At 45.2% G+C, this 26,320-nt stretch overlaps 1 protein-coding gene across 1 annotated transcript in view; it reads right to left on the bottom strand.

Annotated features, from left to right (window-relative positions):
* The window catches only part of IRS1 (insulin receptor substrate 1), a 52,282-nt gene extending 26,836 nt beyond the window's left edge, over positions 1-25,446 (bottom strand). The window contains 3 exon segments of the mRNA XM_082221720.1: positions 20,260-23,485; positions 23,487-23,536; positions 23,539-25,446. Coding sequence (XP_082077846.1) covers positions 20,282-23,485; positions 23,487-23,536; positions 23,539-23,896 — 3,612 coding nt within the window. The 5' untranslated portion in view covers positions 23,897-25,446 and the 3' untranslated portion in view covers positions 20,260-20,281.
* Positions 25,447-26,320: the final 874 nt, after the last annotated feature.

Raw genomic sequence — 26,320 nt, 5'->3', positions numbered from 1 at the left:
TGTATTCCTCCTTATACATCCCATACATTTGCAATAAATACTTCATCTCAAATCAAGGGATACATGACTCACGTTGCAGAAAGTCTCCTCGGGGCTCAAAAAGTCAATATCCATTACTGCTCACTACTAGCAAAAAATGGTTCATACAATCAGATTTTTCATGTCAAAGAAATGTATCTATGCAGTGAAAGCTTTGCAAACATAGAAGCAGTCCTTAAACATTATTAGGAAGCCATCATGTCTAAATTTTTTAGAGAAACCAAAACCCAACATCTAACCCAAGGGTTTAGCAAGTTTCCATATTTGCACACAAACCTTTTCTAGAAGTAGAGAGTTTGCTATGACAATACAATTTTGAGAAACGGCCAAATGCCACACTCTTATATTAAAGGGATATCTAGGGCTATAACATCCAATGGATCATCAAGATCAGATCAAAAGATCTGTGTACAAAATGAATTTTATTTTGTGGGAATTGAGCAGTGTAACTAGTAATCTGCTCATTTCCCCTCTGCTACCTGTTTAAGGTATGATACTACCTGCTAGTTAATCTACAATTCTGACCACACAATGTAGCTATATGACCACCAGTGGCAGTAACAGAATTAATAGAAGCCTTGGATGATGTGCTAATGAAATTATGCCTGCAGTTTTCACATTATCATTATCCACATAGTTGAGCTTTACAGTTACACTCCAGAGAAAGGTAGGCACATCCCATAGTTATGTGCAGTAAATTCCAAGGATTTTAATTGGATTTAGGCATGACTAACATTCGCTGGATTACACCCAACCATTCTAATTGGAGAGCCAGGGCCACCAGCAGAATCAAGTGAATAAACCTCTGCAGTTTTACCCTTCCGCCCCCCCTCTGAAGCTAGAATCCAATTCAAAACGACAGATAACATCTTCTGTAGATATGAATTTGCAGCAGTACATATAATAAGATGATTAACTTTGAACAAAAATAAAACAACAAAAAAGAACTGGTAGGAAGAGCGGGGAGGAAGCGTAAGCAAAGAATGTTCCTTCAGGGGTGGCATTAATGAGTTGCCTCAAATTGGAATGTGGTCCTTTTGCGTGTGGCCTCTCTGTGCCTAAAGTCATCTTCTTTGGGATTCCCAGGGCAATTTCAAACAGCCTCTGGCATTATGAGTGTATCTGATTTCGGAAATGTGAACCTGCAAGGTTGCAGGGGAGTTGTTGCCCAGGTGCTTCTATGAGCACTCACTTCTGATTGCAGCCTAGCCTAGGAAGAGGACAGCTAGCAGATTTCGGTTATCAGTCCACAAATAGCCATGCATAAAGAACTGCAATATTAAATGCAGTTCTACGTTGCTAGCATCGTTTTGTGATGGTATTCACCGGTACAGAGCACTAGCACCTCATATTTTTTTGCTACCCTTGGTTTTGCACTAGCGGCCACAACATTTGTATTAAGAACACCAGCATATCTTGTTTAAAAAACAAAAAGGCACAGATAATAACTAATAACTTTGGGTAGTGTATTCCTGAATACACAGACACTACCCAAAACTATGCTCCTGTTGATTTTTATTCGTTGCTAAGAAATAGGGCACAGGTAGGAAGGCAGAATATGACATCTGTCCCTTTTGTGCTATATAAATACTTTCCCCCTCATGTTTCTTCTGCCCAGTCTTGACAAAATTTGTAATTACAGTGATACCTCGGGTTACAGACACTTCAGGTTACAGATGCTTCAGGTTACAGACTCTGCTAACCCAGAAATAGTACCTCGGGTTAAGAACTTTGCTTCAGGATGAGAACAGAAATTGCGTGCCAGCAGCAGGAGGCCCCATTAGGTAAAGTGGTACTTCAGGTTAAGAACAGTTTCAAGTTAAGAACGGACCTCCGGAACGAATTAAGTTCTTAACCCGAGGTACCACTGTACCACTAACCGCCTCCTCCCCAAGTTCTCTGAGCATGCCAAGAGACCTTGGAGACAAGGGTGATAATGGGAGCATTCTGCTACTCAAGCATCCACCCACAAAGGGCTCAGCTGGAAGGGAAAGTGCTCTCTGGACCTTTTTTCTTTGGTTCAGCCAAAGAAGGAAAGGGCTGCAGGGAGCTTCCCTTCCCTTGACTAAATGAACACTCAAGCTCTAATTGGCAGTTGCCCTGGGACAGCAGAAGCAAGGGGAAAGGACACACTGGCCCTATCCATTTGCCAAAACGAGCAACAGGGGCATGAAAACCACCAAGGGAATATCAGCCTGATCTGGGTACAAATGTCTGCTTATAGCTTGCCACTTCATTCAGGTCTTGAATAACTGATCTCTTTCCTTTCCCATTTTCTTCTACTCCTCCTTGCCTTGTGTGCATCTTGCCTGTTCCGTTCATAAACCTCCCAGCAGAGCCTGCCCATCCCCACACCTCTGCTTTTTTTAAAATTGATGTGACACACATAGAAAATAAATTTGTGATTCATTGCACTGTTAAGTGGCAAACCATTCACTATAAGGCCTATAGAGGATCTGGAATTCCTTGGGACTTTGAAGTTGTAGAATGGCTCATCTACAGTTTCCTAAGGGAAGGTGTAATAAGGCCTCAACTGTTTTCACCAAAGAGGGAAATTCCACATGCAGACACAAAAAAACCCCAAAGGGTATGTAATAATAAACAAGCAGAAACCTTCTAAATAGTTTGATACCAGGTAGTTTTCCCAGGTATACTTATTTAAAAAAAAGTAATAATCAAAAACCTTGGGGGGGGCGGGAAAGGCACAGAATGCTTTCAACTGACTTTTAATCAGAGCAGACCCACTAAAATTAAAAAATAAAATAAAATAACTCATGTAGGTCCATTAATTTCAACAAGTCTACTTTGAGAAAAACGTAGTGAAACTTAGTACATTTTCCACCCCAGACCAGGTCCACCTAGGCCTGCCGTTAGTATTTTACAGTGCAGCTGAAGTGATTTAAGTCTCAGCAGTGCACATTCGGGAAATTGTTACAACACTTTTCCAGTTGACTCCTACTTCTTGTGGTGAATTTGAACAAATCGGGAAAGAACAAAAATGCGTAGGAGGGCATAAGCTGTGAATTCTTCACTTTGACAGCTAACTACCTTTAAAGAAGACTCTGGTCTCTTGGAAAATCACCTGCTCCTGCAAACATACCAGAACAACAACTGCAGTTGTGGTTATGGTATGTAAGCAGACCCACAATGGAAGAACACATCCACATATTGGTTTCTTATTTAGGTAGCAGTCCCTCTAACATGCCCACTTTCTAAAAAGTAAGAGGGGGTGAGGCCTGAAGGAGAGAACTCTTGTGACAATAACCAATACAGTGGTACTTCGGGTTAAGTACTTAATTCGTTCCGGAGGTCCGTTCTTAACCTGAAACTGTTGTTAACCTGAAGTACCACTTTAGCTAATAGGGCCTTCTGCTGCTGCTGCGCTGCCAGATTTCTGTTCTCATCCTGAAGCAAAGTTCTTTCTGGCTTAGCGGAGTCTGTAACCTGAAGCGTATGTAACCCGAGGTACCATTGTATTTCTTACCCTGACTCCAAACCCTCCCTCACTTCTAAATATGCAATTCCTTGAGTTTCTTAGGCAATAATCTTCTGCAAAACAAGTGGTTTATTTATTTACACTTCATTGCAGACATAACAGAAATAAATTCAAAATGCTGTATTTTTAATGTGAAATAGGTGCTCCATATATATACCTTTGTCCAAAAGCTAAGCTATGCAAGTTTCTCTCTGTAGCTCAGCAAAAGCCTCTCCTGTAGAGACATCACTGATCTACACACACCTGCAATGAAAAGGGCAAGAGGTGTAGAGGATATATGTATGTGGGTTATTTCGATAGAAATGTTTTGTTTAGGACCAACTCTTCATTTGTTACAAATCACACTTAACAAACACATGCATCTATATATGCCAGACTTGCTTTAATAGGAACCATGTGGGGCAGAAGAACATTAATCCTTCAACAGTTTCCTTTCCAGACAAGTCAGATTTGCAGTTAAAAGAAAATGCTGTGTGATGCTAGAAAGACCAACATTCAGTAAACAAAGTGAATTCAATGCAGAAACTGAGAGTCTGGACAGAGCCTGCATGTCCTGATTCCCCCATACAGCTATTTGTCTCTTTCTGCCAGTCCGCATTCTTCTTCTGTGCCATTTTGGTGCCTATCTTTGTGTCCATGTCTTAATATACGCTCACTTGCATTTACTGGGCATCTCGCTAATATACCATAAAACTGTTCCAGCTGTAAATGCAACTCTTGTTTCCTCAACGTAACGTTTGTTAGGTTTTCCCTGGCAAATGTATATGATTCTCAGTGTTCTGCCCATGCATATTCTGTAACCACAGAGCACATTTTTGTTGAAGAATTGACAAAAATGCAGGTAACACTCCCCAATGCGTTTGTTGCATGTTGGAACTTAAGACTGCAATCCTATTGGCATGGAACTTGCTCCCAGATAGACATGTCCAGGATTGTACTCTCAGCCTTTCAAATCAGTAATTCTGTATGCCTAAATTCCCATAAGAATGAAGGAACTGAAGGTTAAAAAAAACTGATAAGGGCTGAGCCCTATCTATTCTTGACGGGGAAATACCAAACATTTGTAGAAGCTTAAGAAAAGTAGTTTCCCATTGGTTCTATTAATACAGGAGTCGTTCAGTATTTCCAGATCAGCTTAGCATATATACTCTTGTTTGTTATAGAGGCCTATCTAATACAACCTATTGCACCTACTGAAAAGCAGATTCTGCACCTTCCTTTTCTTAGTGAGAGTGCCAACTGAGGAGAAATGGCTCCGTTTGATAGAGGCAAAATGGCTGAACTTGCAAAGACTGTTTTGGTCTTGTGTTTCTAATTTCTGTTTTCCACAGTACTGCTAATAATAAACGGCCAGATGGCGACTGAAAGGAAGAGTGTGCTATGTGACCTTCACTTGCTAAGGCAGAATGAACTTAAGGGAATCCTGTCATAGAGTGACACAGAGAGATTAGAAGGTGCCAAAATATTTGACACTGCCAGAGTCACATAAGGTGGGGAAGAAAACTACTGCTTCGATCTTGCTCTGTTGAATTGCATTTGTCCCGCCAAGAAAAGAACATATGCCTCAAAGGGTATAAAAATATTAACAGAATCTGTTTTGCACGCTCACAACCAAAACAATAGGTTGCAACACTACCTGCCATTTCTAATCTTTATTCCAGTCCTCTTAGCAGGCCCCATTTCCAATAGGTTTTCTGCAGCAGTTGGAGATCTACTTGGATGCCCTTAAAATGAACGGCAGTGCACTCTGCCAGATGATTCCAATGGTAACCTCTATATAGCTGTTGCAATTCTCTAACCACTTACTCTGCTGTAGTATTATTTAAGGAATGGCATAAAGTAATTTGAAGCTTACAAGTAATTTGATGACTACAATCAGATTCTCAGGAAGTGCCAATCTTCTTGAAGTGACAAATTACACACCACTGCCCATCCACTGCCATTCTGTTCCTCCTGCAGTGCTACAGCAGGTGCCTCTCACTACCCTACCCAAAGAAGGAGCAAAAGAGACTCGGGAGACTCAAAGCAAGGGGAAGCCAAGCCGCTATCCTCAAATAATTGTTTGCCAAGCTGCCGTAAAGACTTGGAGGCGTTTGTATTCCAATTTAAGCTTTTAGTCAAGTTGCATTTGCACTATCAGTTGCCCAAGGTGAATTGATGTATTTACTGCATTTGTGCACCTACGCCATAGGACGTGTTCTCTAGGCAACTCACAAAGCAAACAAAAAACAAAAAAAGGCACATGCTTTAAAATACAGTGGTACCTCGGGTTACATACGCTTCAGGTTACAGACTCCGCTAACCCAGAAATAGTATCTCAGGTTAAGAACTTTGCTTCAGGATGAGAACAGAAATCGCATGGAGGCAGTGCGGTGGCAGCAGTGGAAGGCCCCATTAGCTAAAGTGGTGCTTCAGGTTAAGAACAGTTTCAGGTTAAGAACGGACCTCCAGAATGAATTAAGTTCTTAACCCAAGGTATCACTGTCATAAAAAACCTTAACAAATCAAGAAACGGAAGCGCAATTATGATTCCGTTCAAAGCTGAGAAGCCCAGATTATTAAACATAATGGTCAAACATGCTTACATGAAATGTGAGTCAGCAATGCCAAACAGGAACTCTTGCGCCTTTCGTGGCTATGTTCTATCTCCCATGCCAGAGGTACTATGTCTTAGAATACAAGTTGCCGGGAATCACAGGCGGGAAGAGTGCTGTTACACTCAGTCCCACTTGCAGGCTTAGCGTAAGCATCTGCTTGGCAACTGTGGGAACAGGATGCTGGACTAGATGGGTCTCTGGCCTGATCCAGCAGGGCTCTGTTTATAGCCTTAAGTTCTCTTACACCCTAGGATAAACAGGCATGCAAACAGCAGCAGGATATTGATTGTTGCTAACCTGTAGTCAGGAGAGCTTGTATCCCTACAGTGGCCTAGGAATAACCAAAAGACAGTCAACAAGGGGGTAGTGGGAATGGTTGAAGAGCCATGGAATTTCTTCAGTCAAAAAAAGGGAGCTGCTACTTCACAGGATCTTGATCGTGTAAACATAACCCACGTAATGTCCCAAAATGTACTTTGAAGAGTGTGACTTGTGCCGATCTGGCAGAATCAATGACTATTAATGTGCCTTCAATCACACACCATTAGGTCAAATGATAAAACCACAGGGATTTCATTGCAGCTGAAAGGTATACAGATTGTGGCCTTGTAAAAGCTTTCTAAAACCTGTCATCTGATTCAAATATAAGCAGCCATCTAAAGCACCACCTTAGGAGATACATAAGCAAGTCTAATACAGGGGGAATTGCAAATTCTACAACAGGAAACCAACTAGTTAGCATCTGATCCACGCTTTATGAAACGTACACCCCCACCACATTCATACTTCTGTCCTCAAACCTAAATGCAGTTGCCGTGACCTGAATCAGTAAGAGGTAATTAATGTCATGAGAGCTCTACAAAAACAGAATAAAACCTGATGAGCTACTTTAGCAAAAAAACAAAAACAAACAAAAAACCCCAAAACAGTAAACAACTGCATCAAAACAAAGCCAAGGTCCTGTAAATCTTTAAGAGCATGATTTTTTGAAAAATGTGGAACATCTAAGAGTATTAGTATAATTAGACACTTAGTCACAGAATACTATTTCTCTCTATTGAATAATAATGTAATCGCAGCAATTACATTTCTGTGGTGCAGCAATGCAATCCTAGATTTGCATGAAGTCAGGAGGAAGTGAAGACCAGCAGCAGCAGTCACAGCATGGGAGCGAGAAGGAAGGAACACTGAGAAGGGGAAAGTGGTGGTTTAAAACAATGGCAGAAGTTTGAGTAAAGCAGTGAGGGAGGCAACTTGAGAGGAAAATGGTGGTTTTAAACAACGGAAGGATTGAGTACAGTACTGTGGAATTTTTGAGGGCTCCACATCCTTTATCTCGCTCACATGTAGCAACTGCAGGGTGAAAGAGGGAGAAGTTTGAGTGTTGCAAGAAGGTAGGAAAGACTTTAAAACAATGGCAGAGACTTAAGTAAAACAAGGATATACTCTGGTTTCTCTTCAGGTCGTATAAATCTTTCGCCTTTTACTAAAGTCACTGGGGGGGGGCATTTTTAAACAAACAATCACAGGTCTCAACTTCTCTTATAACATGCATGTTCCCATAGGCTTGAAATATTCCATTAGTTACCCATGTATTGCTCAGTCTTTTCATGCTACAGAGCAGCAGTCTTCAACCTTTTCAAATTCAGATGTCAAACATGCATCTGGGGACCCATTTCTTCTTCTTTTTTACTCTATATATTTTCATGGCAACAGTGCTACACTTGTGACCCACCTCAGTTCAAGCCATGTTCTGGTAGAAGGTCAAATTATTTTAGAGTTTGGTACTGCTGTATCTCTGTTCCTGCATAACACTAAATACCATTGCTACAGCCTGTCTCTGTTAAATGTTAACCAGGATGTTAAAACCCCAGAGCAGGCTTGGCAAAGGATAATAAAAGATGGGATAACTCAACAGGACAGTTGCCAACGTTAGAAAAGTAGCGTAGGAGTGATAATTGCACACCACCATTGGCAGCCATCAATAAAAAAATACTAGCAGGACACTGATTTGTGTGATCCTGGTTATGCACCTTGGCTCTAAATATCCCCCCTTCCCTAAATAAAAAAGACAGACTGAAGTTGGTTTACAATGTCATATCATAATTTGTACATCCTTCAGATTCTTTTCTACATCTCTATTCAAGGAAGCCACTTTGGGGAGCTCTTTTTGTTGTTGCTGCTGCAGAGTGCTTGATAATAACAAAGACTCTATCCAAGATCTTGTTCAACAAAGAGGTGTGTGAAACAGGCTTTTGAATACATGGTAACATTCCTCTTGTGAGTTTCATGCCCCGAGGCAAAAAGCACTATCCAACCATTCATTCTTCCATCTTGAGAACATTCCTTACCAAGTTCAAAGGCCTGAGAAACCACATATCCCAGCTACAAGCCTGCACACCTTTCCCCTTGCAGAAACTTGCAAGATGCAAAAAGTTGGTTGAAGAAAGTATTTATTACGAGTGTTTAAAGACTGTTAATTAGGTGACACTATTATCAGAACTTTTGACTTAGATAAACTATGCTAATTTAATTCACAGGAGTGCAACATTTCAATCTTTCATGCATTTATAAAACCACAACATATTACAGCATGGAGTGATTCTAGTGCAAAGCTGCGCAGGTGCTCCAGTTTAAACATGGAGATCCTGGGGAGCTCAGCCTTTCCTGTTTACTACACTTAAAACTTATGTGGAGAGCTCTTTCAAGAAGCAAAGTGAACGAGGAAGTGCTTATGTGCCTGCACATTGAAGCACTGGATGAGGCTAATGAGCGTTGATATATTCACAAGATGCACATACCTTTATAAGTTCTGCTTGGTAAAAACAGGTGCCTGAATTTTTAAAATACGATACCGTATTTTAATGTTGTCTCCCCTCTCCCACCCATCTCTGTTTTGCTGAGTGAATTCTCACCCATTCCATACAGAAGTAGCTACACCAGCTATTCTAACTAAGAACTTCCTTTCATTTTCATTTGTTTCCAAAAATGGAGGGTGTTGTAATGTAAAATGTAGATCTGTCACTATTGGGGGGGGGGGGGACAACAACCATGCAAGGGATAGTTCCATCTCAGATGGTCTCTGCCAGCATCCTACAATAACAGGTTTTAACATTTTCTGCTGAAACCTGTATCCTTGGGGGTTTTCCTGTTGTTATTCTGTCTCTCACAGCTACAATAAACCTACCATTAAAGTTATGCACTGGTCATTTCTTCGTCAGAGGGCAAACGAGCAAATTTTGCAGGGGATCAAATACTCTCCCCTCCACTTTATATCTTTAAGGATAAAGCAAAACAAGTGGATTTATTTCATTTGTGTTTACAATAAATAATCCTCTAAATAAAAACAAAATACAACAAATAACTGCAGATTGCACACAACTTTGTTTGCAATTGAGATGGATGTGATGCTCTTAACATTAATAATAACTTATCATCATCATCATTTATACCCTGCACATCTGGCTGGGTTTCCCCAGCCACTCTAGGCGGCTTCTAACAAAATATTAAAATACAATAATTCATCAAATATTAAAAGCTTCCCTAAACAGGGCTGCCTTCAGGTGTCTTCTAAAAGTCAGATATTTGTTTATTATCGTGATTATTATTATTATTATTATTATTATTATTAGTTGTCTGCTATTGCAGCCTTGGCTAAACTAAACATCCTTAGTCTTTGCTCAAACCCTCCCACACCAAAAAGAAAAGAAAAGAAAAAGATTGCTGAGTTTTCTGCTACTGAACAAAACAACCCCAGCTGAAAATTATCCTATTTACATTACTCTTTTGGAACTTATTTCTACTATAAATTCCAGGAGAAATTTGATTGCACTTGATGCACAGATCTAGAAACCCACACAGGGAATCCAAGTTGTTTTTTTAAAAATACACACAATTATTAAGCATATTATTCTAAACTGGTCTGTTCTGAAGTTCTTGAAAAGTCGTATGTCCTACTTCCTATTACTTATTCTATAGAATATACATTGCATCTAGCACTTCCACCAAGAACCATAGGGTGATATTTCAAGAAGTAGGTTGGACCAGATGGAGGGGAAAGAGTCAGCAGTGACAGAGCATGAGAAAGTTAAGGTGGGAAGATGTGGTCCTCTCTGCTCATCCACATGCCTGTTAAAACAAGACCACTCACCCTGCCTTACAGGTGAATGGGGCAAATGCATTAACAAACACATGTTGCTGCCTTCATCATGTCTAGTTTGGTCCAAAGAGAGATTCCAACCTGGAATGAGGAATGAAAAGAAGAGCAACCTCCTTTTTTAAAAAATAACATCTTCATGGTGATGTCCAAATGCATTGATAATTTCCGTAGAATGGCTAAATATAGAATCATAGAATTGTATAGTTGGAAGGGACCACGAGGGTCATCTAATCCAACCCCCTGCAACGCAGGAATCTTTCTGCTCAATGTGGGGCTTGACCCACCAACCTAGGATTAGGACTCTTATGCTCTACTGCCAGCTCTTAGGTAAGAGGCAGCTAATTTTTGACAGGCTTTTCATTCTTTTATGCATAGCTGAAATACGCAGCTCAACTTGAAATAAGGCAGAATATCTGCAGCTAAGGTCCAAGCAGCCTGACAGCACTTGGCAGATAGTTTCTGTTTGTAAAGTCTGAATGAAGGGGTGGGGGGAAACGAAAGCCTTACAATCCGTCAGCGAAGACGTTTCAAAATTAAACTTTCTATATGAGTGCAGGAGTTTAAGTAGTATCTGATTAAGACACTTGCCACAGGACACCCCCCCCCCAAAAAAAATCACACATTTTTCACTAGCTTCCAATTGCACTGTAAAGTTTTGCAAAGAAATCAGCAAACCTTTCAATTATAGAAGGTTAAATGTGACCTAGATATGTCAAAGATGATCAGAGAGACATACTTCAAGCCATCTTTTGGCTGGTTTTTAAAAGTGCCAGACTTATTTACATCCCCTTTAACTATTTACACTCTGTGTTGGTTAAAATTTGTCACACTGATACATGCATAATATATGATGTTTACTCAAGCATCCCCAACAGAACTTGCATATTGTCCTCCTTGCCCCTGCAGAATTTCATGAAAGGGTTTGTAATTTATATTTTATTTTGACATGACTGAAACCAGATTGAGTTAAGCAAAGGTGTGCATATAACATTGCGTATAGTCAAGAGACCAAGATTGCCGTTTCAGCATTCTGGAGAACTGGGAACAGAGCTGGATTTGCGAACTACCTACCCTATTTCAATGTGTTTCATAAAAAGCAGTAAAAGATTATTGAAACTGGCAATTATTGCATAAGATGTCCTTTATCAGCACTCTAAATTTAAGCAAGTTATTCTGCACTCTTTAATTCTTTGGCTTACACGCTAGGGAGCTGTTTCTCTCTCTCTATTAAAAATTATTTTAAAATTTACTTCCCCACTTTACAATATACTGTGCAAGGAAGTCCAGTAACTTATAGGCTACCACATTTTTTAATTAAAAAAACCACAATGTCTATTTTCATCTGAAAAAGGACACACAGGTGAAAGAAGCTGAACTTTCCTCTCTTCTCACCTTACCCCCTTGTGCCCCACTGCCCCAGGTACTTTTCCCCAGGGCTAGCTCTAATACCAGAAGTTGGCCCAGGGGTCGGCAACCTGCGGCCCATGGGGGTCGTTTAACCAGCCCATGGACCCCCACCTGCTCGGTAGGCTCCCATGCGCCATGCTAAACCGGCACGGAGCAGAGCGGGGATTACCTTCCGCAACGCCGGCCAGCTTCCTATTGGCTCAGGAAACTCCTGCAGCCAATGGGAAGCTGCGCATGCCTCCTCCGCGCTGGAAGGAGGGCAGGAAATAGCGTTTGCGAATGTAGGCGCATGCACACACACACTCTGGCCCACTGCAGGGTCTACGGGACCGTGAACCGGCCCAAGCCACAAAAATTTTGCCGACCCCTGAGTTAGCCAGACTAGGAGGAAAAGTATCAGAAGTGATGCAGCACAGGGAGGTAAGAATCACACAGCACTCCTTGAAGGTGTTTTTTTTTCAAAAGTAAAAAACCCCAAAAACCTCTGTAAGTAAAAATCTGTAAGAAGGGGTGGCGCTGTGGTCTAAACCACTGAGCTTCTTGGGCTTGCTGATCAGAAGGTCGGCAGTTAGAATCCCCTCGATGGGGGGAGCTCCCGTTGCTCGGTCCCAGCTCCTGTCAACCTAGCAGTTCGAAAGCAAACCCAAAAGTGCAAGTAGATAAATAGGTACTGGTTTTGGTGTTCCGTTGCACCAGAAGCAGCTTAGTCATGCTGGCCACATGACCCGGAAAAAATGTCTGCGGACAAACACCGGGTCCCTCGGCCTGTTAAGCGAGATGAGCACTGCAACCCCAGTGTCATCTGCGACTGGACTTAACCGTCAGGGGTCCTTTACCTTTTAAAAATCTAAAAAGCCATGGAGAAAAGTTCTAGTGCAGCTTTCTATTAAACAAAAAACAAAGGAGAACGTTCATAAAATGTTATCCGCGTCAGCAGCCTGAAGTGTGATTATATGTATTATACCACCTTCCACCTCATTCAACCACATGTATATGCACATTCCAGTGCACAGCACAGTGACACACACAACATGGATATGTGCAATGATTCCTTTAGCTGGGCTAAGTTGCAAGTGATGGAAGAAATCTTTGATGGCAACTGGGTGTAATTTTGAACAGTATGAAAGCACAATGCTTAGATAAATTAATGAGAAAAGTTCAAATACTTAAATACAGAATAAGATACATAGGCTAAGGTTAGCAAACAATTACTAAGGGGACAAAGAAATCAAATGTCTATAGGAGGAAGCATACTGCTTGGACTTGCATACCTTACAGATTTTCAACTTACTGCCCCAGAGCCACAAAAACTTCTGCAGATTTCGTCTTTGGCAATACGTCAAGTTTTTTTCTTTTCTTTTTAATGGTCTACAGATAAGAGTATTAGATTTAAAAGTTGCTCCACCTTAACTGTACACAATATTTTAATTGGGAGTCAAGCTGACCTGCATTTCGACAGAATGTCTGAAGTCATAACAAGTAGGAAACTTGAAACCTCTGGCAGGAAGTTCCCTAAATTTGCATGCTGACATATATAGAAAGCTTATGTCCTCATCGTCACATACCTACTTACCTTGGCTGCAAGCGTAACCACATCTACTCAGAAGTAAATTCCATTGAATTCAAGTAGGAGCTTGCAACCAGGTAAAGTGAGGTTATTACCGCAGTCTAAAGCAGAAAAGCTAAGGAGCTCCCAGTAATCTGTATCTTCTGCCTTCTGGAAGAAGGTACAGGGTTATAAAGATTAGGAACAGCCGCCTGAGAAACAGTTTCTACCCAAAGGAGTCTCTATGGGAGTATATTGTATTTTAAAATGGGGTATCAGGGGGCTAACTAGGCTGGGATAGCTGGCTTGTTGGTTTCTGAATGTCTTATGTATATTTTTCAATTTTGTTGTTCTGTATGGGACAATGACAATAAAGATTATCGTATCATAGCAACTCCTATGTGCACCCACCCTAACAATAACTATGTCATGCAATGTGAGCAGAGCTATGTGCTGGAAGCATGCAGAGTTACATAAAACCCAGAAATAACTATGACCAGTTTTGGAAGCAAGTTTTGCCCGTTCTGCCCCATGTTCCCATGCCAAAAAGTCATACCTACCAGCAAACCCAGCCTACGCAGATGAAATGATGTCCCAGGATAGTGCAAGCAGGGATATAGGTTGGAATTAAATGTGAATTCTTCAGTGTGTGCCCTCCCCTAGTAAGTGTCCCTCCTTGTACAAATAAAGAGGGGAAACTGAATAAGAGGCATAAAAGAATGCATTTGCTCTTTATAACTTTAATGCCCTACATCATTTTGGGTGTCTAAATAAAGAAAGCAAATGCATCTCACAAATACTACAAGAAATAAATTAATGGTCACTAAGCAAATGTAACAGCCAAGTTACTGCAGTAATTTTCACATGGGGAGCTGGACTCTCACCAGAGCAGTCATGAATCACATGGCTCCCAAGAGCTGTTGTTGGCACTGTTATTTCTAGTTCAGTATTTGTATCAGCAGGCAAACCTTAAATAAAGGCAACATTTTACCAGCAGAGTAATCAAAAGTCTGACCAGGGTTTTATTTGATTTGCTTTTCTGATGTCGTAAAACATTTTCACTAGAGAATGAAAAAGCAGATTATCATAAAACCTACAATTAGGTTATTACTGTCTTGTCTTGATAGTAGAACTTGATTTTACAAGCAAAAAACTTTCCCATGTAGCACAAGCACAAGACATTCGGCACATCAGATGTCTGCTTGGTACCATGGCTTAGTACAAACATTTGGGCTCTAGGAGAGGAGCTACTCTGCTCCTCCCTGGTCTATCTGCAGCAGTATTTAAAAACCTCAATTATGCCATGTTCATAAAAATATGCACTTTAAATCCTTAATACCCTTCAATTATGATCCTCCTAGTGGCACAGCTATAAAACTGCTAGCACATGTGCAAAGCTAAACAGGGTCAAACTGGATGGGGGACCTTGTGTTGAGATTCCTGCATTGCAGGGGGTTGGACAAGATGGCCCTTGGAGCTCCTTCCAGCTCTGATTCTATGACCTCTGCGCTGACCATGCTGAGTTAAAGTGAGGAATGAACAGGCATAACTTAACTTTAATGAGGAACCACCAGCTCCAGGCTGGTCCTAGCCTGCAGAGCCTTTTGATCCAGCTCACAGCCTCTCCTCCTCTGCCTCACACCTCCACTTCCAGGGTTTTGGTCTCCTCTTTTGCCAGTTGTGCATCATGTGGTTGTTTGATACTCAGCCCTGCATCCCCCTTGCCTCACTGGGATTCCCTGGTGCTGTCTGTGGACAGCGGGTAACGTTCCTCCTTTCAAGAACAAGCCAAACTATGCAAAACCTGAAGGAAGGTCACTGTGCCTTTAACTCACCCTCATCTTGGGTTCCTCCCTCACACAGAGCAGGAAGGGGGCTTCCACGTTGTCATGGCTTCCTGCCTATGGTCTGGTCTGGTCTGGTCACTAGGGGAAGGAGGTGGTTTTTAAGAAGTGTATTCCCCACCCCACCCTGCCAACCAAGATGCACACACAACACCAAGCACCTATCAAGCAGTTTAATAAAAACCCTCCACTAACAGGAGACGAGCGAATAAGGAATGTACAAGTGACCATCTCCCCCCCTTTTCTCTCTCCCTGCCCCCCAACATTTCTCCCCCTCCACACACACAGCTTTCCATGACCTTCTGTCATTTAAAGTTGCTTTGCCTTGAAGAGTTTGCTGAACTTGTAGTGGAGGAACGGGATACAAAGCATATCTACCAAGACCGAGGGTGTTTTGCTCAGACCTGACCCACTGAAGTGAATGAACAGGACAAAGTTAAGGCCATTACTGTAATTTCAACAGGTCTGCCCTGAGCAAAGCTTGGTTTAAAACCACCCCTTAAGACCAGGGCTTTGGTCTCCGGCTGTTTCTGGACTATAATACCTACCCTGCTACGTATTGTGGACTACAATACCTTCCTGCTAGATAAGATGATGGGAATTGTAGTTCAAAATCAGCTGGAGACCCAAGTTTAGGAAACCCTGCCTTAGACCAAACTGCGAGACAAGGAAGAGGAGATTGCGGGTTCATGCCACAGAAGCACCCCATTCCTAGAGTGAGTCACAGATGTCAACACTCCCCACTTTTGCCCACTTTCCTCCATTTTGTTCTGTGAATGGGGGGGCATAGTTACACAGGGTGAGCAAGAATACACCAAAGAACCTACATAACCTTAAACCTAGGTTATGGGCGCAACGACGGAATGTCTAGGTGTGCTTTTTTTAATAACAAGAATACAAAGCTGAAAATGAAGGAACTGTTGCTAAAACATTATGTTCATTTTTCACATGGTCTAGTCCTTCCCCTGCCCACTCCACCCCCTAATATTCTTAAGAGGGTCTCTTCTCCAGTCTTCAGACTGTAGCCAGAAGTGGGAAGGCTCAAAAAAGGTCTTTCTTTCCACTTTGCAGTTTTAATTTGAAATCTTAGGCGCAGTACTGCAACCCGAGCTCAGAAATTGCTCACTCCAATGAAATTCCCTGTCGCAAAATGTGCCTAGAACAATGGGAGTTTCGAACACTGAACCCCCACCCTAAGGTTCCAGCAGCTGTGATTTAAATTAACAGGTCAGTCTTTCCAGTATCTTAAATAGGCTTTCAAATCCCTCATAAACACGAACAAGGAAACAAGAGTTATCTTTTAACCTTTAGCGGGTATTGCTGGGTGCCTTACAATTCCTTCTCTCAGTTATTTCTTCTCTTCCTTAGCCTCATTTATTTACAGAGACTAATGCCTGTATACATGGACCCTGCTCACTACTGGTGTGTGTGGCTGCAATAGATTTCGTATTAAAGGAATGTGGCCCTCGAAAGAAAAATGGCTCATGTGAACATTGCAGAGCATTGGCTTCATTCTTTCCCTTCCCTGGGCAACACTGTCAACTACAGAGAATACATTACAGATAGCATAGCCAAGAAACCTGTGATGTCCACATACAGCTTCACTGATCCAATATTTCCCAGGGAGAGAACAGCGGTATGTATTCCTGTAGTTAAAACATGTGTGAACAATGAACAAATAAAGCACGACTGCCCAAATAACCTCCACAGAAGTACTTAATGCTGCTTGTATATCTTTGTGCACAGTCTTAAGCATAGACATATTCCCAGTTCCACCTGAATAAAGATGCAACGGAGGCCAAGACATCTCCACAGTCAACAATCTAAAAACAGGCCAATAACAGACTTTATTGCTTGGCTCAGTGAAACTATATTGCTAACAGAATTCCACTCCCAGCCAAAGCAGTTCTGTCAGACTAAACGCTGTTCTTGCCTATGTCTGAATGAGAAGTGAACAGAATGTCTTCAGCTATGAATCAAACTAAAAGAAAACCGCACCAGTTATTAAAAATGTGCAGGAAGAGCCAAACTCTACAGGTTGCAGCAGACTTGACATGGGTTTTTGCTTCAAACAGGACATGCAAAATATTCATTGCCTTAACGTGCACAAAAACAAAATGGCAGCAACATAGCCCCTCTCATAAAGCATCAAAAGAGCAACGTAAGAGGATCAGGAAATGTAAATACTCTCGACTTTAAGATGTCTTAGGAACTGCATATGTTCAGCCAAGAAGGCAAGGGAGAACTGTGATCCCATGTGAGGAGGAATTGAACTCTCTACAACATTTAATTTTCCCACTACCCTTCGCTGAAGAATGTAAAGAAAGACTGCATCACACCCATCCTCCCAGAAAACCTCCACAATGGCTCAGTTAGCTGAATATTAGAAAGCAACACAGGGGCTAGAGTCTGTCTACATTTCACTATATGATTGTGCTAGTATGTTACTTGAGCTCTCCATAGTTCACTGGACAGCACCCTTGAAAGCCACAACTGATTTATTGGAACAACCAAACAACAGAAGTCCAGCAAAGCAATGGTTTCCATTAGACAAACCATCAAGGAATAAAACATTAGCCAAACAGCCCACTTTCATAATCACTAGTATTCCATGAGAAGTTGTGTTACCCTGTAACTGTTCTCAGGATCTGCTGGTAACATGACAAAGGAACAACCGAGGAAATCGAGGACCATAAAACAAGTCAGTAAGAGCAGAAACAAAGTGGAATCTAGAGAATGGTGTCATAAAGAAGCACTTAAAAGGCGGCCTACAAATCTTTACTATCTGCATTTATAGAATCATAGAATTGTAGAGTTGGAAGGGACACTGAGGGTCATCTAATCTAACCCCCTGCAATGTAGGAATCTCAACTAAAGCACCCATTACAGATGGCCCTCACATTGAAATTTAAAGGCAGTAAGTGGTTAGAGTGTTGGAACAGGACTTGGGAGAGTCAGGTTCAAATATCTACAGCGATGAAGCTCACTAGGCAATCTTGGACCAGTCACTGTCAGTATAAACTACTACAAAGGGTTGTTGTGTAGATAAAACAAGGAGGTGGAGAACCATGTACAGCACCTCAAGCTTTTTCTAGGAAAGGTGGGATATGAATGTAATGAATAAATTTACTTGGTGGACATTGGAGAAGCAAAAGGATTTACATGACCATTTGTGATTTGCTATGTAGTAAAAAGCTGTAATAAAGGTGCTTACTTTGTTTTTCGATGGTGCAAAATGTTTATTCGGAGTATTCACAGTTTTCATTTTCAATCCTCACGTATTCAACTACAGGAAAACCACCTCTGTGTTTTGTAAGGGCATTTACCACTCCCATCTCTCAACACTGTTAGTACTTATACCCAGCAAACACGTAATTAAAACACGTCACAGAACAGAAGTGTTTGTTATGACATTCTAAGATCAAAAAGCACACTGCTGAATTTGCCTCCATCTGTGCCAGTACAAACATTTCCTACGTCTCACCAGTAATTGCCATGGATCAAAGATAACGGGGGTAGTAGGAAGAGGTCAGATCAGGAGGAGTGTGATAATACAAAGCTCAGGGCAAAATCATAACTGCAGAACATCAAGATTTTGACAAGCATAATGAGTGGAAGAAACACTGTAAAAGAGTGGCAGCCATATTCGTATCAGCAGTACACACACCCTGGAAAACCTACAGCGGTGATAAAGCATCTCATTATTTTATTATGCTTCCTTGTGCAGACTCATGGGACCATAAACGAACCTAAAACATTCTCTTTCCTACTTCACTCATCACCATAATTTAAATGCAGAAAGTTTATGGAAATTCTGCTTAATTTACTATTTAAGAACTGCTCATTCATCTACTTTTGCTCAACGCAACACAACAGCAGTAAAGCTTTCTCAACAACGTCAAGCATATTCTAAGTTAGTGTGCCTTTTGTTTCATATACACTGTGCTTTGCAAACATCATCTACTGGTAATTAATCCCCATAGCAACCCATTGAGGTAAGTATTACTACATGTATTCTACGCATAGGAAAACTTGCCCGGAGCCACAAAACTTGTCACTGGCTCATTCAGGATTAGACTGCAGAGGTTTCCAATTCCAGCTCTCATGCCCTAAGTTAAAGACCACACCTCTTTCTCATATGCAGCATGCACACTTGCTCAGGCACACACAAACACAGGATTCCTTTCTTTTAGACGGCAGTTTTCTGAAGGTTAAACAAGTAGGACAGCAGAATATTCACAAAGACGCTTCTCAGAGTCTCAGCCAAAAGTGGATTAGGGGATTTCATAGAGAAAAGTATAATGTAGTAGCAACAATAATAATAACAACAATAACAATGGTGTCTACACGTAAAAGATTATGCTTCGGGAGTGCTGTATTATACGATATATTGTTTCTAAAGGTACAAAAGCAAATGAGAAACAAAGAAACCAATTTAATATCCCACTATCAGGGTTTTAAACAGCTGCAACATTTTTGCAATGATTCCCCCCCCCCACTTTGTGCAACTGCCTCAATTTCCAGATCGAATGCCATTAGAAAGGATATTAGAAAGGGATATTACATAGCAAAACACAAAGCAAGACAGATTTTGTTTGTTTGAGATATATTAACCAGTATTAACCAGGCTTCAAAACCAAGCATAGCCTGAGATTTCATCTCATGTTTGCTATCTAGTAGCAGTGACTTCCTCCTTTCCCTATTAACAATCCTTTCATAGGACTTTGTTTCCTTGACAAATGTTTATATTATGACCATAAACAGAGCAATATAACATACCTAACCCTCCTTAACCAGAATTAATGGGATTTGTATGCCCTGACCACCCGTCCTTTAAAACAGACTTGTTCCAGTTCTAACTCACCAGTAAACTGAGGAGCTCTAAACACACACACACACACACACACACACACACGGTATGTAGGGGTGACCAGGGGCAAAATGGGGGACTAGATGCAGTGAACAAGTAGATGGCAGAACGGCCAGATCTATTAACGATTACATAATTTAAACCAACTAACAAAATGTGACCTAACCCATGCCCAAGCTGAGAGCATGTTCACTGAAGGGCTTACTGGGGGTACCAATTCAAGTCATCTTATTTGCAATAGTCCAAAGCAGTTTCCCCACCCCACCCCTATGAACCAACCATTAGCTCACAGCATGCTCACCTTGTCTCTGGCTCTTGCCCAGCTACTGGATATCCTCCCGCTTGTGGAAGCTGATGCTGGCATATGCACTTAATTCATCACCCAAGTGGCTACTCCCACAAGGCTGATTAGGAGATTTAGGTGGCTGATGCTGCTGTGTCGGCTGCTTGACCCCTAGCAGAGAAGCGCTCTCCTGAGGGTGGGGGTGGTGATGGTGATGATGCTGGCGGTGATTAAAATCCTTCACTAAGTCCAGGTCGATGTAATTGAGCCCATTCTCCACGCCACCCCCAGCCCCGCCAGCTGCCTGCTCCCTCCTGAATGCCGCTGTGCCAAGGCCGGAGAAGGCCCCTGCCTCCCCAGATGCAGGCTTGAGCCAGACATTTTCGAAGGAGGCTGAGCTGTGGCGCTTGGCGTCCTCTGAGCCTCCTCCTGGTCCATGGGGCAGGGCTGAGGCCCCAAGGCCACCACCAGGCGTGGTGGAGGAAGCAAACGTCTCGGAGCTGTGGCGGCGCCGGCCTCCCTGCGGGTCAGCGCGGATGACTTTGGCACTCTGGCTGCTGCGGCTGGGGCTCAGGCTGACGTGCGTGAAGGCGCTGCTCATCCCCGGAGGCCCCATCATGGATGAGGAGCAGGAGTGGGGCAAGACGGCCGGCAGCTCCCCCGGCTGCGCCTGGGGGTGTTGAGAAGGCAGCCCCACAGGCGGGGGGCTTTTCTCCGGCCTCCTGCGACCCATCCTCATGTCAGCGTAGCTGAGCAGGAGGGCCGGAGGGGGAGGCGAAGGGGTGTGGGCACACACTACGTACTGCCCCCCGTTGCCCAGCTGCATGCTCATATAGTCTCGGCCACTGGGGGGAGCTGCCCCGGCCCGGCTTGGCTGCATGGATGCTAAGGTAGGTGGGCAAGCTGCCCCCCAATCCATATTCATATACTCCTCTGAGCTAGAGCCAGCATCTCCGTGGGGCAAAGGCGACGGGAAGGCTGGTTGCTTAAACTCAATGTTCACATACTCACCAGGGCTTTTGGGCTCTGGGAGCTGTTCCCGAGCCCGAGGCAGAGTGCTGGCCTTTGGGCCATCCAAGGACAGCCGGGTAGGCCTGACCAGGCGGCTCTTGGTCCGCACAGCCGCGTCCGCAGTACAAGAAGGAGCAGGCTGCAATGGCTGTGTCTGCGCGGGAAGGGCATACCCCACACCCTCCTGTCCCCCAGGGCCACCAAGGCTGTCGCTACTAGTGGAGGAGGAGGAGTCCTCGGCAGCAGCGTAGAGCAAGCGGCCGGAGCTGAAGGACATCCGCATCTGGGCATTTCCCTCTTCGCCTGTCCTGCGTTGCATGTGCTTGAAGGAACGTGGCAGGGAGAAGTAGGAGTAGATGGGCTTGTGGTGGGACCGGGCGGGTCCTTGCACAGATGGCTCTTCTGGGCCTGGAGGTCCTGAGCTGGCGAAGTAGCAATCTGGAGGGGTGCTGGTAGCAGAGCCACTGGCTGGAGACATGTTGATGTAATCGCTCCCACCACTCGGCAGCTTCCCCTCATTGCTCTCCACGGAGAGCTTGGGGTGGTGGCTAGTCCCGTTCATCCATAATTTGCTGTAGGCAGCAGAACCAGTGTCTGGAGAGCAGCTGCCGCTGGGAGACATCATCATGTAGCCATTGGAGTCCACCGTGGCCTGTACATGACGGCCTCCTCTCCCAGGGTTGATGATCTGCTGTGGGGCAGACACACTCTTAGGGCTCATGGGCATATAATCACCACCTTTGGGAGTACTACCACCATTGGGGACTGGGGCCACTCCTGGCAACATTGGCATGTAGCCATCATCAGTGTGTGGGGTAGAGTTGGTCCGGTGGTGGTTGCCCTCCACCTGATGCATCTCTAGACACTCCTCAGGGTAAGAATGGGTTGGTACAAAGGCAGAATGTCGATAAGAGGAGAGCCTGCTGCCGCCACAGGAATAAGAGGGGAGCATCTCGGTATATTCCTCAATGGAGGCCACTGAAGACTGCGAGGGAGTCTTCTGGTGGGAGATGGTAGGGGAGGTACCAGCTGAATGAGTCCTTTTCCTGAAGCCTTTCTCCGGATCACCCACATCCTCACCGCCAAGCCGGGGGCAGCAGGGGGCACCAGGGCAGCGGGTCTGCTGCTGTTGAAGGTGGCAAGTGCGGGGGGTGAAATGACCATTAGGAGCTGCGATGCTGCAGCAGGATGAAGCAGCCTTCCCTCCCATGCATATGTAGTTGCTGAGCTCCTCGTCTCCCCGGGCAGGTGGGGTGTGTCCTAGAGAATCAGGGGTCACGCTGCGGAAGGAGCTGCGGAAGTCACAGGGACTGGATCCATACTCGTCGGACGAGATGAAGCCCCCATCACTGGGGGAGCCAGAGACCGAAGCACTGGAGCGACGCGGGAAGAGGCAGTCCGAGGTGGAGCCGTGGCCGCTTGTGCTGCTGGACGACAGGCTGACCGGGCTCGTAGCAGAAGGGGAGCAGCGTGAGGAAGGCATTGGGATGGAGCGGCTGTGGTTGAGAGGGGGGTGGAGCCTAGAGCTGCCGCGGTGCCTATGCGAGTGGGTCCGGTTGGCGCTTGGGCTAACTGGGCTCCCGTCCACCGAAGCTGGCCTGGACATGGTACCTTCTCCATCACTGGAGGCTCTGACGCGGAAAGAGTTGGGCTTGCCCCCTGTCCCTCCTCCCACACCACTGCCAGCAGGTGAGGTAGCTGTCACGCTCTCAGTCCTGGACCTACGGCTGAGCCCCACCTGGCTGGGCGGGGGGTTGCTGACATGGTGCCTGCTGCGGAGAGGCACCGATATAGGGTTGGAGCAGTTGGAGGAGGACTGGCTTTTGCTACGGGGCCGGAACTCCTCACTCATGGCCCGCATAGCCTCCAAGATGGTCTCATGCATGTTCTGGGCTACTACCGAGTCATCTACTTGCATCCAGAACTCACCTGGTCCGGTGACCGCAGAACGCCCCACCTCAATGAAAAAGAAGTTCTCCGAGTGGCCACACCGCCGAATGTTGAGCAGCTGCAGCACCACGGCTGCCGCGTCAGAGTTCAGCTTGACGAAGCTGATGGTCTTGTTGGTTAGGCACAGGCGGTAGATGCCAATCAGATTCTTAGTCTGGCCCAGACCTTTGGGTTTCAAGATCACCTGCCAAACTTCCTTGAATGCTGGGCCAGGAGCCATATCACCGTAGGTGTCCTCCCCTGCCTCTCCCATCCCAATGCTTCCACCACCCAGGGTGACATCCCCATGGTGGTGGTGGTGATGATGATGGTGGTGGTGGTGGTGGTGCTGATGGCTCTTGGCCCGGTTGTGCAGTTGTAGCAGAGCCTGGTACCAACTCTCCTGCTCAGGCTCGCTGTCAGCAGCAATGGCAAAGTGTTCGTCCTTAGTGTAGAGCGCCACAAGGTACTTATTTTTGGAGTCTGCCCTCTTGTTGATGTTGAAGCAGCTCTCCAGCGGGATAGAGCGCTTGGGGCCCCCCGACTTGTGCCTCCACTTCTTTTCATTTTCATAGTACTCCAGCCGGGCGGGTCCGGACTCGCTGGCTGCCCTCAGCACGAAGAAGCGCTTGTGCATGCTCTTGGGTTTGCGCAAGTAACCCACCTTCCTGACATCTGAGAAGAAGCCCTCGTTATTATCCGTGGGGCTCGCCATGCTGGAAGGGGAGAGAGGTGGCAGAGCAGCTCTCCTCCTGCAAACGGGCAGTTTCCGAAACAGCAGAGGGGGAAACAAAGCAACAACAACAACAAAAGAGAACTAACGGAGCAGCCCAAAATCCAATTCTTGCAGCAGCAGCAGCAACCAAACAAAACAAAACCCCAGCAAAACAGCACTGCAAACCCCCCCTTCCAAAAAGGGGATAGGAAGAGAGCAGCTGTTCAGCGTCCTTCCAGCTCCAGAAGCAGAGTTTGGGTTGCTGTTTTTATTTCCAAATCACCCTTCGCAGGAGAAACGTGGCTTTCAAAAGTCCAGTCCAGGAAAGTCTCGTCCGAGCAGCCGCCGGGAAAGGGGAGAAGTGCATAATTTCATCCGTGAGGGGTGGAAATTCCTCCAGCGACGGGAGCAGGATGGGGTTCCCCCGTCGCTTCCCTCCCAAACAAACAGCCCCCTCCCCTTCTCAAGTTACCCCTCAGCAAGGAGCGAATTTCAGATGCCGATTAAATATCTTCTCGCGTTGGGAAGGGAAGATTTGCTTTTGCAAAAAAAAGAGAGAGAGAGAGAAGGGAGGAAAATCTTCGTCGTGAACGCAGGCAACCCTTCTTTCCGAAAGCAAAAAACAACAACAGTCAGGCAAAACACCACGCCAACCACCTTGTTTTTCTTCCCCGCCAAAAAAATGTCAGTCAAAATATCCTTCGCGGGAGAGAGAGAGATTGGACGGGGGGGGGGCGTCGAAAAGAACCCAAACAAACAAAATATCCGGGGGGAAATCAGCGCCGCTGAGACTGCAGCTCCTTCAGCTTGTGCAGGAGAAGACTGGCGACCCCATTCAGTCCCGTCTGGTTAGGGCGAGAAAGTGCCATTTCGACACAAAACGCGGGCAGGCGGCTGCAGGGGCGAGAGCCGGGAAGGAGAAGGCGAGGAGGGGAAGCTGCCCGAGCGGAGGAGAAGGAGGGGGAACATCCTCGCGGCGGCGGCGGCGGCTCTTGCTTCCACCTCCTCCGCCTCTTCTTCATTCCAGTCGGGAAAGTCTCGGAGGGCACTCGCAGCAGCGGCGGCGGCAGAATCCGTCTCCCTCCTGCACCACCGCTACGTCCTCTTCCTCCTCGTGCGCCCCAGGATGAAGGAGGCGAGCGAGGGGGGGAAACAGCAGCCGCCGGACTTGCTTTGCTTGCTTGGCTCGCTGGCTGTCTCTCCCTCTCCCTCTTCGGGCTGCTGCTGCTGCTTGCGGCGGCGCCTGCAGTAGCTGCAGCTCCGCAGACTTTCCCGAAGAGCCCCCGCGAACCAAAACAAGCGGCTGCCGTCTGTGTTTATTATGAGTCCAGCCCCCTCCAGCCGCCGCCGCCGCCGACACTCCGTCTCACTCCTAGGAGAAAAACACGTGATGGCGCCAGTGCGTGGACCATCCCCATCTCCAGCCCCAGCCGCAGCAGCAGCAAGAGCGCGGGAGAGCAGGGCGAGGTGGGAGGGAGCGGGGTGGAAATAAGCGCTCACGCGCAGCCTAGCTTAGTTAGCGCGGGCATTCCAAGCCCGCCTTCCCGCTCCCATGCCTGCCGCGGCGGCGGCGGCTTTTTCATTCAGCACCGCAGCCAGAGCGCTTACCTTTAGGCGCTGATCGCGTCCGGAGCCTCGGTGGGGGGTCGCTTTCCTATTGGAGCACCTGCCTGTCCTTCTTTGGGCCTCCTAAGGGTTGTGTGGAGAGAGCCAGACGGGGAAGGCAAACCCAGGCTTGGTTGAGAAGCGCGGCGTAGTAGTTTGTTATGTATAATATGTGTGTGTGTGCGCGCGCGCGCGCGGGAGCGAGCTCGCGCCTTCTCTCCCCCCCCCACATGTATGTGTATATATATATATATGAGGGAGAGAAAGAGTAGACGCCATTCACTGGCGTGATATTGGTAAAACGAGGGCGTTGCGGGTCTCGCTTTGCATTGCCGCCGCCGTGATTGAAGCAAAGGCGGGCGAGGTGCCGGGTTTATTCATCCCATAACCCCCTCATTATTTAAAACAAAATGATTTGTAGGGAATTAAAAGGGGGGAAAGTCACGATTTGCAGCGCTTTGCGGAATAATTAATATTTTCCCCAGTCGCCACGAATTGCTCCTGTTTTCCCTCCCTGCTCCGTTTCCGCTTGTCAACCTAGCATTCAGGTCCCCCAATCCTTAAACGTTTACATGGAAGCAAGTCCCATTGAATGTCATGGATCCAAATTCCATGGATCCAAAAAATAATAATCCATGGATAAAAATAAAAGGTCGAGGATAGGAGGACAGGAGAACTTGTGGCCCGCCAGGTATTGTTGGACTGCAACTCCCATCATCCCTGGCAATTGGCTCTGCTGGTGGGGGCTGATGGGAGCTGTAGTCCAACAAAAATGTCTGACGGGCCACAGGTGCCATATATATAGGTTTAGGATCCATT

This window comes from Podarcis vaucheri (genome assembly GCF_965113315.1).
Source record: "Podarcis vaucheri genome assembly, chromosome: 5".
NCBI lineage: Eukaryota > Metazoa > Chordata > Lepidosauria > Squamata > Lacertidae > Podarcis > Podarcis vaucheri.
The sequence above is the reverse complement of the archived record's forward strand: the minus strand, read 5'-3'. Positions and strand labels throughout refer to the sequence as shown.